A 12,863-nucleotide genomic window follows, 5' to 3' on the forward strand; every position below is an offset into this window, starting at 1 on the left:
CTCTACACCATTTCATTCGTCACTCAACATTTCAAGCCTTCAACACTGTGTTGAACAGCCATGGAGCTCTGCCTGACTTCTTCTTTAACTGGGAGAGAAAACACTGCTGAAACAGCTACAGGAAAAGGAAACTGCCAAAAAGCTGACACTGGCAGTGACACGTTCATTTTGTGGATTAAGACTGGGGTTCTCAAAAGTGCTCAGCATTAGCCTGACTCCATTCCCACTGAAGTCAATTGGCATTCTACCATTGAAGTTAATGGGGTGGTTAAACCAACACCCAACATTTCTTAGAAATCCCACTCTACATTCTTACATGATGCCATGGCTAAGTCTGGCTGAGGAATACTGCAACATTCTGAACCAAACCAAATTCACTGCAAATCCTTCCCACTTGGCTTTTCAGGATGTTTTCATTTACTGGGCTGGGTGAATGAAAAGGCTCCTGGTACGTACCAGAGTTTGGTGTGGTGGGGGAGTTTGTCTGGTTATTCTGGACAGCTGCTGCCACGGCATGTGCTGCAGTCACAGCTGTTTTTGCAGCATAAAGATTGGCTTCTTCCTGAAACTTCCCTATATTCTTCTTGTACCTGATTCTCTTATTGCCAAACCAGTTGGATACCTATTGGTTGGGAGGAGAAAAAGGGAAAAATAGTCAAGCCTCTAATAGCGTTCGGCAGGAAGAGGTGTGATCGCTTCCAAACGTCAAGTTTGGGTCCATCAAATACACAATCCCCAGCCTTCAATCGAATATCCGCTGGGTACTTAGACTAACTAAGCAATAATCAAGGATCAGTTGAATATTATTATAGATATGAGCATGACATGGTTCAGTTTGTCTCTTGGCAAAACTAATACACAAGGGGTTACTCGTATGACAACATGCATCTTGGAGTTTGCTGTGCAGTTAGCATGGTTTTGCCTACTGTTAATAACAAGGCATTTGTCAAGCAAATGAACACTAGAACCACTGACGGGAGGTAAAGGTAACATTTGATTAAGTGAAAGACAGAGAGAGCTGGAAACGAATGCAATTGTTCTTTATTTTTGGGCTGGAACAACCTTGGCAGCCCTACAGTTGGAGTCGTGTTTGGTCTGCTGAAAATGAAAGGAACAATATAAATCAATAATGGATGAAAAGTTGCTTTGTCATCTCCCTTTGAAGATACTGCATGGATGCCAAGATGGCTGATAAGGCTCTAACTATTAACCCATGCAAAGGTCATGGCTGGAGCAGCTTAAACAAAGCCACTGAGAAATCATACAAACATTTCTAATTTCAGCATTTAGAATAAAGTTCTTAATTAATAATCACAGTTCATTACATATGCGGCATACAGTGCCATCAAGAAAATGCCTTGTTCCATGAACAAAGCTATTTGCATGTATTCGTGCCGACACTCTGCAATGTAATTCTAAAAGGAAACGGGTCCCTAACAATGGAAATCTAAAGTTTACAAGATTGTATGGCAGTAGCTGACGTGAACACTGCCATGTTCACTTAGAACATTCAACTTCTGGACTTCACCCCCTTGTACTCATAGGGCTCACTGCATGTCCTTTGTTTAGTTATGAAAAGATTAGTGCAACTTCATAGTCACAGATAAACAACAGTTATCACTGTCTGATGGTTTTAAAACATATTCAAAAACTAAATTTCTCAGATGATCATTACTTTCTGACACTAGTGCCTAGAGGTCTGGGACAAAATCAGGGCCCCATTGTCCTGCACTTTGTACAAAGTCATAGTAAGAGACAGCCCCTGCCCCAAGAGCTTATGCTCCAAACAGACAAGACAGGCAAAGGGTGCGAGTATTTACTACTATTGCCCCCATTGTACAGATGGGAACTGAGGCACAGAGAAATTCCCCCCCCAGGTCACCCTGGCAGTCTGTGGCAAGCAGGGAATTGAATTAGGGTCTCTTGAGACCTAGTCTGGTACCTTAAGCACAAGCCCAAACTCCCGCCCTTCCCTTCGAGGGAAAGCCAGACTAGCAATAGCATGTGGAAATTTCACTCCTGGTCTTTGTCCACATCTAAGCCCCATCGGTAGTGACTGCAAGTCTGACTGCTAGTTGGAGGCCTATGCACAACAGAAAGATACTCAAAATCCAACCCGCTGAATTCACAGTCACCGGCACTCTCGTAAAGGAAGATGTTCCCTACCCAGGGAATACGAATTTTTGTCCTATTAACGATGACTTTCAGAAAACAACAGTTACCGATAAACAGAAATCTACCAATTTTCCATTTTTGGCCAAGGCTGAGTCTGTTTTAGAAGAAGGTCTTTTCAGAGCAAACCCTGTAAGGACGGGGATGGAGTTACGTGACAAACACAGAGCCTCGTGGGTCACAAAGGCTTGTTCGGTGGTCTCTGCTGTGTCCCTAGATGCATGCCTTCTCCTGCCTGCCTTTCCATGAATCATACGGGCTGCAGTCAGGTCTGTTTTTTATTTCCATTTGCTTGCTAGGGGCCCACGGTCCAACAGAGTCCAACACCCACTGAAATCAACGTGAGTCTTTTAACTGACATCAACGGAGCTTGGAGCAGTGCCTTAAACTTCTAACTCCTGTTTCCATGATACCAGATATGGAGTCATGACCATCAGCTGATGCTGCGCTTAGTTTTGTTTGTTTGTTTTTAAATGACCATGTGGAACATCCCTTGACACAGAGGAAATAACACCCTTCTGTACAGACCCAGCAACCCTGCACAGCTCCTTCCCTCTCATAAAAAGAAACAGAAATCACCAGGAATTGTACTTCTGCCTTGCACGCTGTAGGATATGGATACAAGTGACTACAGCTCTCGAATGCTATTCCATTTAAAAGGACAACACATGGAACAAGCAGAACACAGCTGTAGTGTATAGCTTGATAAGGCAACCTGGTTATAGGGAGGAGATTTTAAAAATGCCAAAATTATATACCATACAGCGGGAATTTCAGATAATTAATGAAAAGCCTCCAGCTTTAAATGTAATAAGGAAAGTGTGCCTTATACTTTCTTTTCCCTGGACAATACTCCATTGTATTCTATATATTGCACTTAATATTACCTTGTCAGTCAGGGAAGCAATAATACATTAATGAAACCCAGCAAATAATTATTGTAGACAATCAGATTACAGCTTTATTAACGGTTTCATAATTGAGGAATCTCTGTACATCAACGATATTGTCCGAGGATGTGTAAGAACCCTCTGTTTATGCCCACCTCTGGACCAATCAAACAACAGCCATCACTAATAAAGGTTTATTTAATTCTCACAGTAAAATTTTAATATCACCAGCAGCCTGGGGAAGCCTCAGCGAGTGGATTTGCTTGACATCAGATCGTTTCCATTCTGCTAGTCCCAATACTTCTTAATCTTTAATATCAAGGCAATTAAAATTAATGGCCACTCATCCAAAGCCACTGTGGGCAGTGTTTCCTTGACATCAATTGTTTGATGGGATTACCTAGAGGTTAAACTAACAAGCAAGGTTTAATTGGAAGCAATGAAAGGAGCAGTGATCATACGTTATGTTTAACCTGCATACCACATCTAAATGAATATCTAAAAAAATGTTAAACTATTTCTCAAATTAAAATCTGCGCTCAACACTTGGGTTAGGGTTTCACCGGTCACCTCCGGAAAAGTCTGTTTCTGACACTAAAATCAGAATTCATGTATATATCTCGCCAAGCCCACCCACGGATTGTTTTAGAAAATCCTTCATCCAATAGATTTGCAGTTGAGCTGTAGTGGAGTCAGGTGCTTGCAGTCTAGAGACGCTACTAAACCAAGATCTTGGGTCCACACATGGACAAACTGACATGTGGACAGAACAAGGGAGGGTCCAGGGGGGTGAGCAAGTGAATACGAGTAGGCATGTCAGCTCTGAGCGTGGCGATAATTGGGCCCTGCTCCCACTTGCCTCCAGCTGCTGTGATTTCATCGTTTCCAGGCAGGCCCTTGGTGGTGGCGGATGCTGCACAGGCAGGGCCGGCTCTAGGCACCAGCAAAACAAGCTGGTGCTTGGGGCGGCACATTTTTAGGGGCGGCATGGCCGGCGCCAGAATGCCGCCCCTAAAAATGTGCCCCGGCCGCCCTAGCTCACCTCCGCTGCCGCTCGCGCGCCGCTACTCGCCCTCCCTCCCAGGCTCTCAAGCCTGGGAGGGAGGGGGAGCAGCGGCGCGCGAATCGGCTGTTTCGCGCGCCGCGGCCGCTCGGGATCTCCCCCTCCCTCCCTCCCAGGTTTGAGAGCCTGGGGGGAGGAGGCAGGGCTGGGGATTTGGGGAAGGGGCGGAGTTGAGGCGGGGCCGGGGGTGGGGTAATTAAAAAACAGGGGGGGGGGAGGCAGCCAAAATTGTTTTTGCTTTGGACAGCAAAAATCCTAGAGCCGGCCCTGTGCACAGGCTCGGAGGGCTGTACAGGCCAGGGCTCTCTCTTAGCCAGGCTTTCGCCTGGCTTCCTGGTGCTCGTGTTTGTCTGGGTCAGCGGTGTTATTCCCAGGGCTCACTTGGGACTTGAGCACCTGCAGCTCCCGCCGGAATCAGGGTTTGACTCTTCTCCCTCCAGCTCAGTGACTATCTGCCTCCCACCCCATGGGAAAGCACATGTGGCACATAGGCTGCACCCCTGCGCAGGGTCCCTCCTGGCTGCAGCTTTTCCTAGCGCACCTGGGCTGCTTTCCAGCTCCCGCTGGAGCAGGGTCTGGATTTAGGAGAGGTTGGAAAACCCTGACCTGCAGCTGAACCCTTGGAGGCTGGTAGTAGGAGCAGCAGAGATCCGGCGGGTGATCCCTGGAAGCAGAACTCCAGCACTGACCGAGCGAGCCCCCAATGGCAGCATCAGTTGTCCACAGCATGCTGCATAGTCAGGCCTGGCAGCAAGCTGGGGCTGCAGCACACCCCAGCGTGGGAGCTGCTGTGACTCCACCTGGGTAGCCCCACACCAGGCTCTCACTGGAACCGGGTGGTCAGGGGGTGGCGGGAGGCCTCTTTCAGAACAGGGGGTTTGGGAGTTAACACCCATGCAGCAGTTCACACCTCGCAGAGCTATAGTTTCAGGCAGTCTTCAGACTCAGGCAGACGTCTGCATCAGTTATGCTTGGTTTGTGTTTTCAAGCTTTTCTTTACAAACATGACGGCTAGAGCCTCACTTCATTTCGTTACATGGCATCTGAGATTCTGACATAATCACTTCACTCCTGGAGCTGGGGCCCTACTCGTGGGCACAGAATGGCTATGCCTTAATATGGCCCTGACTGCAGTCTCATGCTCCCTGTCTCAGCCTATTTGGAGGAGGGGGAGGCACTTTCAAAGCAGCAGGCACCTGCTACAGGAAACATTCATTCAAAGTTTGCTTGAAAGGCCTGACAGTGACTCATGGACAAACATGTCAGTGGATATTAGGAACAGAGGAAAGTTTGGATCTGTGCTGTGGTATCCGGGAATCACTGACCCAGGGAGGAGAATCCCATGACATGTATGAAATTGTTTCCAATGAGTGAATAAAGGTTTTCCTATCCAGTGAGACCATTAAAAATTCCCAAATGGCTTCCTTATCTCCCTGCACTCAGAACAGCGGATACTCCAGTGCCACGCGGGGGTGTCTGTCCATACAGGTGGGCACCCAGTGCTGGAGGTGCCCGTGATGCGGGGAGATCAGTAAACATTTCAGTTTAAGATGAGAGAACCTTGCGGCTGAGCAGGTGGGTGCATGAAGTACTCCACAGCTTAGCCTGAAATCAGGAGTTTCCATATTGCGACCCTCTGTGCTCTTCTGGAAGGGGGTATATTTTAGACTTCATTTATGACACTGCTAAGACGTTCCTGGTCGCCAGAATTACTCTCTTCACCCTCTTTTAATGACCACCTCAGAGCAGTGGGCTCGCACAGGAACAGTGGCTCCATGCAATGAGCTCCCCGTGAAGGTCAGCAGGGATCTATACCATTCGAAGCTCTATGCCTCACCCCTGCTACGAGCGGCAGTAACTGTTACACAGCAGCATGGTGGCTTCGGTTACCAGCTCAAGTCTTGGCAGGATGGGCCCTGGGACTGGCCCAGGTACAGGCAGTATTTAATGGTACAGGGTAGAGATCAGGAGAGTTGCAGAAGCAGGGCTAGCCCATAGAAAGCCACCACTGATCACAGGCTGGTCACCACCGTCCTCTGTTCCCCCTCCACAGGGGACAATGTGTGTGTGGGGGGGGGGGCTGTAGACCTGCCCTCCCCTCCATGCCTGGTAAAATTGTGTGGCCGGCCAGATTGCGCACCAGACTGGGAGCTAGGAGACCTGCATTCTAGTTTTGCCTGTGCCACCGGCCTGCTGCGTGACTGTGGGCAGGTCATTTCCCCTCGCCGTGCCTCAGTTTCACCATCTCAAAAATGGGGATAATGGCGCCGGACTCCTCTGAAATCTGCAGATGCAGGGCTAGATGATATTATTAGAGAATGAAGTAATCACGAAGAAACACCAAGCTCCGAAGCAGAGGATGCGCTTCTCAAATGGTGAGCTCTCGAGCACCTGGCTGAGGGCCAGCAGAGAAGTGGTACAAACAAAAAACAAATGTTCTCAGGCTGGGGTACCCGGGTGGCTAGTGAAGCAGCAGGTTGGGAAACCTAGCACCTCCTGGCTCTCCAGACTTTGCAGTTTCCCAAACTGTTGCAAGTTGTCTCAAACATAAGCTACTTAGCAGCACATTTTTCATTAAAACGAACTCTCTCTTCACATAAAAAAAAAAACAATGAACATCTTTCTCCTCCTGATCACGGAAGGCCAATTAATTAATTGGGCTTAATTGTATATTACATTTCAAACAATACTGTTGCACTTATTTATCATGTTAATTACAATGTTAAATAAAAAAGACAATAAATTATTACTTAAATCATCAAGATGCATAACTGCAGGGTTTGGTATGGCGTGGGCCTGCCTTGCTTCCCTGCACATGCTATTTCCACAGGACAGGTCAGCGTTTGTTCTGTGAAAGACGCAGCTGACAGTGAAGTGTCATTACTGAAATTAGTAAACTGAACATTTATGCACCACAAAGCACAAAATATTTTCCATTGTGTTTCCACGTGCTTATTGGCAGTGCACACTTCATGTACTGTGCCTAATTAAATGTAACGGATTATGAAATTTTGAAATTATATGTGGAGTATTTATGGTGCATGTTGCATGGTTAATAGTTTCATATTTCTACCTCTAGAAACTCTTTTTTCATATTCACCTTTTTTATTTACATTTATTTGCATCCAATTTGAAGGCAGGAATAAGAGCCCATCAATCCCTGGCTCTTAATTGTAATGTGTTTGCAAAAAATAAAATAAAATAAAAATCTTTTTAAACAGAATGCAAAAGCTGGCTTTCAATTCCTTTGTATTTACATTGATTCAGTTTTTATTTTAAATATACATTCTTGTCAAGCATATTTTTCTTTTGTTTGAAGCAGTAAAAATTTTTACTGCCATAATCCACTGACCTGCTTTCACCAACAACTATGCCCTTTCTACAGTGTGTCTGATAGACTGATTGGTGTTCATGACACCTGAAAGAGGCTCATCTGAAAAGTATAGAACATCAGCTTTGCAGCCAGCGTAGGTAAAGAACAGATGATCGTTTATCTCCCCCGAACATATGCTGATCAGATAGTTCTAAATTACAGCTGACGAGATTCTCTGCTAAGGACACTTTTTTCTAAATTACCTTTCCCACACTCTTGAACTATGAACACTAACACCTAATACAATTTCATTTTTGTATTTATGTATTTCTTGAAAAACTTGTTCTACATATTATTTTATACACTGATATCAAACCTGAAACCATTTATCTCCCATCTGCACCTAAATGTATCTGGGAGCCTAATCCACTGTTTTTGCAGCCAGGGCCGGCTCCAGGGTTTTTGCCGCCCCAAGCGGCAGAAGAAGAAGAAAAAAAAAAAAAGCCGCGATCGCGATCGGCGGCAGCTCTACCGCGCCGCTTTCTTCTTCGGTGGCAATTCGGCGGCGGGTCCTTCCCTCCGAGAGGGACCGAGGGACCTGCCGCCAAAGAGCCCGACCTGCCGCCCCTTCCCCTTGGCCGCCCCAAGCACCTGCTTGCTGAGCTGGTGCCTGGAGCCGGCCCTGTTTGCAGCTCAGGGAAGCTCCACCAGCCGCATGATTTACAGCGAGCAGTGTAGTCTGGGGAGTTACTTGCTGAAAGGGGCAGCGTCGAACTCTGAATTAAATGTTTAAGTGAGAAAATGTTCCTTCTTCTCCCGGACCCTGGAACCCGCCCACGGCATTCCCGAGGAAGAGTTACAGGGACTGGCAGTGGGCGAGGTTACAAGCAGTGGCTGAACCTGGCTGGGTAAAATCAAAAAGCTGATTTCTAACATGTATTTTTCATTCCCCCCCCCTTGCACTTCCTGGGCACAGGCAGTACTGGGAGTGGGAGCACTGGTCTCTTGGTACCCCTCTAATGACCAGACTCAGGGGTTCTCAGAAGGTTTGCAGCAAAAGCCCTGTGACATTTCCAGCTTGTCTGCAGACTCAAGAGGTCTGGATTAGCATCCAAACCAAACTTCTGACTCTCATGAGATTCACTCTCCCATTACTTGAAAATAGCTCCTCTCTCAGCTGCTGGAAAAAACCAAGGGACTCTTCCTGCAATGTGGCATTTGCTTTTCATTTAAGGGGACACAGATTCCTGGTCAAGGGAAGACCTCTGGTACCCACAGGCCTGTGATCTTTATGTTTATCTCAACCCAATCTCCAGTTATTTCAACTCCCCTCTTCCCATAAAATGGTCAGGAGACCTCTCAGACCCATTCAGTCACTTCCTTTGATGCCATTGCTTACCCCATGGGTGTGCTACTCCTTCCAGTTTGCTAAATGGATTGCCAAGTTTACCCTGGATTTCTGGATGCATCCTCTGGCTTTTGCTGCCTTCCACGAGAGCAGTGTCTCCCTCTCTACTTCAAGGTCCCTTTTCGTATCCCAGTGAAAATAAACCCAACCTGGGCAGACTTTCAACACTGATTAAACCTGCCGCCCCGTCTGTGGCCCTATGCTGCGCCCTGCTTATGGCAATAATATCTGCCAACCAGGGCTGCCCAGAGGGGGGGGAAGTGGGGCAATTTGCCCCAGGCCCCCACGAGAATATAGTATTCTATAGTATGGCAACTTTTTTTTATGGAAGGGGCCCTCGAAATTGCTTTGCCCCAGGCCCCCTGAATCCTCTGGGCGGCCCTGCTGTCAACAGAAATATTCCCCCAAGTGGAGGGCTCACTCAGGTGAGGTCCAGCCAGATCTTGTGCTCCCAATTATAGTCATTTCCTCTGCCGATGCAGACCAGTATCTCATTGGCCATTGTTACTAAAGCCACACCCTGTGCAGACGGCTTCAGGGATGGTCTCTCACCCATTCTACAGTCCCTGTCTGTTCACTGTCCCGAATGACGGGTCCTTGGAGTTTCGTTCTCTCTATTTGGGTTTATTCTCTGCAGGCCACTGGTTTTACATTTCCTCATTAAACTCCGTTTTCCACATCTGAGCTAAATCATCCCCTACAAAAAAATCCCACTCCCAAAAGCTGATTAACTCTTTATCGGGAGCATAACTGCTATCACTGAAACACAGAGACACTGTTTCTATAGGTTTCAGTGGTAGCCGTGTTAGTCTGAATAAATGGATACAAATCTGACATCAGGAATCATAACATTCAAAAACCAGTAGGAGAACACGTCAATCTCTCTGGTCACTCAATAACAGACCTAAAAGTGGCCATTCTTCAACAAAAAAACTTCAAAAACAGACTCAAATGTGAAGCTGCAGAACTGGAATTAATTTGCAAACTGGATACCATCAGATTAGGCCTGAATAAAGACTGGGGGTGGTTGGATCATTACAAAACCTAAACTTAATTTCCCCAATACTAATTTCTCCCTACTGTTACTCACACCTTCTTGTCAACTGTCTGTAATGGGCCACTCTCTTACCACTTCAAAAGTTATTTTTCCTCCCTTGGTATCCTGCTGTTAATTGATTTAGACTGACCTCACACTTGGTAAAGCAACCCCCATCCTTTCATGTATTTATACCTGTTCCTGTATTTTTCACTCCATGCATCTGATGAAGTGGGCTCTAGCCCACGACAGCTTATGCCTAAATAAATGTGTTAGTCTCTAAGGTGCCACAAGGTGCCTCGTTTTTTTTACTATTTCTACAGGTCTCCATTCCCACCCGCCGTCCTGCCCTGCTGGGAGCCGCCATTGCAGGACCCCACATGGAAAGCTCCTGCTGATTCTACGGAACCGGAAGCGTAGCTACAATAGTGGCGTCCGTGCTTTTTAATGACACCTTCTGCACCTCTGTTTTTGTTTCATCCTAAGCCTTTGATCTCTTGCATCTGATATTCTAATCTGACCCATCCATAACTTCACAGAAGAGAGGCCCCATAGTACCCGATCCAGTGTATCACGAACATTCCTCCAGTTAGAAAAACTACCATTTACACAACGTATTATGAACCATTTTAATGTACTTCTAATCCCAGTGTTAACCCTTTCCTTGCTGCTCTAGCTCCCAAACCAAAACCCACTGTAGTCACTAGGGGACCTTCAATTGTCTTCAGTGAGCTTTGGATCAGGCCCCGAGTGCATTATCTTTCATATGCAATCCTACCAAATGCCTTTGAAAATCTAAGGATACAACATCCACCACATCTTCCTTTTTACCCGGGCATTAGATCTGCAAAGAGCTCAGGAACGTTAGACACACACCCACACCCCAATCCCAGTATTGCAAGTTTTCAAATGAAAAACTTCCACTGTTGGGAGCATTTTCCTCCCCATTTATGCTAAACTCAGCAGGCTCTAACTGCTGACCGGGGCCCCAATCCTGAAACTACTGAAGGCGAAGGCAAAGCTCCCATGGACTTCTCAAAACTCAGCTCTATTAAAACAGCGTTACAGAAGACACCAAATGGGCCAAGGCACAAGCTATGCTCAAACCCAGCCAGGCTTCCTAACGGGTTAGAGGAGCAACTGATGCCTGCTAGTATAAAACATCCAGTAGACAGACCTAGCTTCAGGTTCTAGGCTCCCATTGCCACCGCATTTGGGGGGCTACGGATCTGTTTTTATATTTTAGTTTGCACTGGATTCTGTTAAATCTTATCAAAAGCCCTTTTCCAATTAAAAACAAGAAAAAGCAAAGCAATCAAATCTATTAACACAGAACCAGTCAGTAAACGGCTTCCCAAGCTCCTCATTTCCTTTCGGTTTGGGACAAGAGCATTCCCTAGACCTAGCCCTTCATCCGCCACAGGGGTGTCCAGTCTTCTCAAACCCACTTCCCTTGTTCTGGGCACATTAACTCCTCCTCCGCCATATGCAGTTCTCCAGCCTTGCATGGACACATCCTAGCTCTTTAACAAATCTGCCACGCTCTGCACCCCAATGTCTGTCACTATTTCTATTCTGCCAACGGAGCTGAAGAAACCCTGATGGTTAGCAGAAATAGTCTCTGAAACTTGATAATCAATAGCCAGCACTCCTCTGACTATCCGTTTCGCTGACTTCTGCTTATGTTAATAGATTTTTAAAACTGACTCTTACTTACAAAGTCTAATTAGTTTCTATCAATGGCACTAGCCTACGCTGCCTTCGGAGCCAGAAGGCCTGAGACTAGTAGCAAACTTTCAGACTCCAAACCAAGTGGAGTGCAAGCTCCACGTGCCCTGGGGCATTTAGTTTGTCCAGTGGAGCCAAGGCAACAGGCTCCAGTGGAGATCTGCAGAGCGATGCTAAGATCAGCAATTAGCCATTCAGTATTTTGATGCCAGGAAATAACCAAGGGGCAAATCCCAGTCCTGTGCTATGCCTCAGTGAATGGGTTTGGTGTTGGGGGTCGCACACGGAGGAAACACACCCCAGGCATGTCCCTTGCCATCGCACAGCAGAACCTCACTGGTTTAGAAGCATGCAGGGCTCTCAGCAGCTGTACAGGGTCAGAGAACAAGGACGGGGAAATGAGAACCTGAAGAGTCTTTCTACAGACACCGGCAGGGTAAAGTTTTCCTTAATTTAGAAAGTTTTCAGAGCAAAATGGGGACAAAGACAAAGGCTAGTAATGTGGTTTTCTGAGTCTTGGATTTCTTCTGGTGTATCCAATGTCAACTAAGAATTACTACACATTATAGAGTTGGGTGGTTTTTTTAGACTAGGTTCCTACTTAAATCTACCATAAAGCACCTGAAAATGCCACAGTTTCACTGGAGACCTGTAAACTAAATCTCAAATCGTGTCTTAATTATAAAGCTAAAGGTTGATCCAGAGGTTATGTTGCTAATAATGCCAATTCCGGAGCCTGCAATCATTAATACTTAACACATTAACCTCAGGCATTGCTCCTTTACATTTATAATGACTTGAAATATTGATAAGCAAAGCTGATTGGAACTAGAGGGAGTTGGCATCTCAGCCTTCAGTAGTAAGAGACAGACTTGCTGTAAAATTTAGAAACTATTGTTTCCACTTACTTTCCTGAGAGCCAAGTCCCAACTTTCCCCAAAATACAGGGGCCAGCCTTGCTGAGAGGATTCTGGCGCTCTGCCAAATGTACATGCCATAAAAACAAAGTATTACTTTTCTTTTTAAAATGGTTGGTGCAGGAAAGAGTAAATGAAAGCTCTGTGTAACAGTGTGTCCATGACTGGAAAGTCATTGCAGGAGAACAGTCTCGAGCGGCTAGATACAGTCTGGCTTGTCTAGGAAGCAGAATCCTGGCACAGCAGAGGTATTTGTTTCTGGGGCAGGAGACACTGTTTCTGGTCCCCTATTTTATTGCATGACGTTGCTGACAGACCAACTGACTGAACGGAGGG

The 12,863-nt window shown here is 46.3% G+C and overlaps 1 protein-coding gene across 3 annotated transcripts in view; it reads right to left on the bottom strand.

Moving 5' to 3' along the window:
* PBX3 (PBX homeobox 3) overlaps positions 1-12,863 on the bottom strand; it is a 155,692-nt gene that overhangs the window by 5,438 nt on the left and 137,391 nt on the right. For all 3 annotated transcript variants that reach the window (XM_065418746.1, XM_065418745.1, XM_065418747.1), the window contains exon 6: positions 457-622. In XM_065418746.1, coding sequence (XP_065274818.1) covers positions 457-622 — 166 coding nt within the window. The remainder of the gene's footprint in view (positions 1-456; positions 623-12,863) is intronic.

The sequence above is a fragment of the Emys orbicularis genome, chromosome 18, assembly GCF_028017835.1.
Source record: "Emys orbicularis isolate rEmyOrb1 chromosome 18, rEmyOrb1.hap1, whole genome shotgun sequence".
Classification (NCBI taxonomy): Eukaryota; Metazoa; Chordata; order Testudines; family Emydidae; genus Emys; species Emys orbicularis.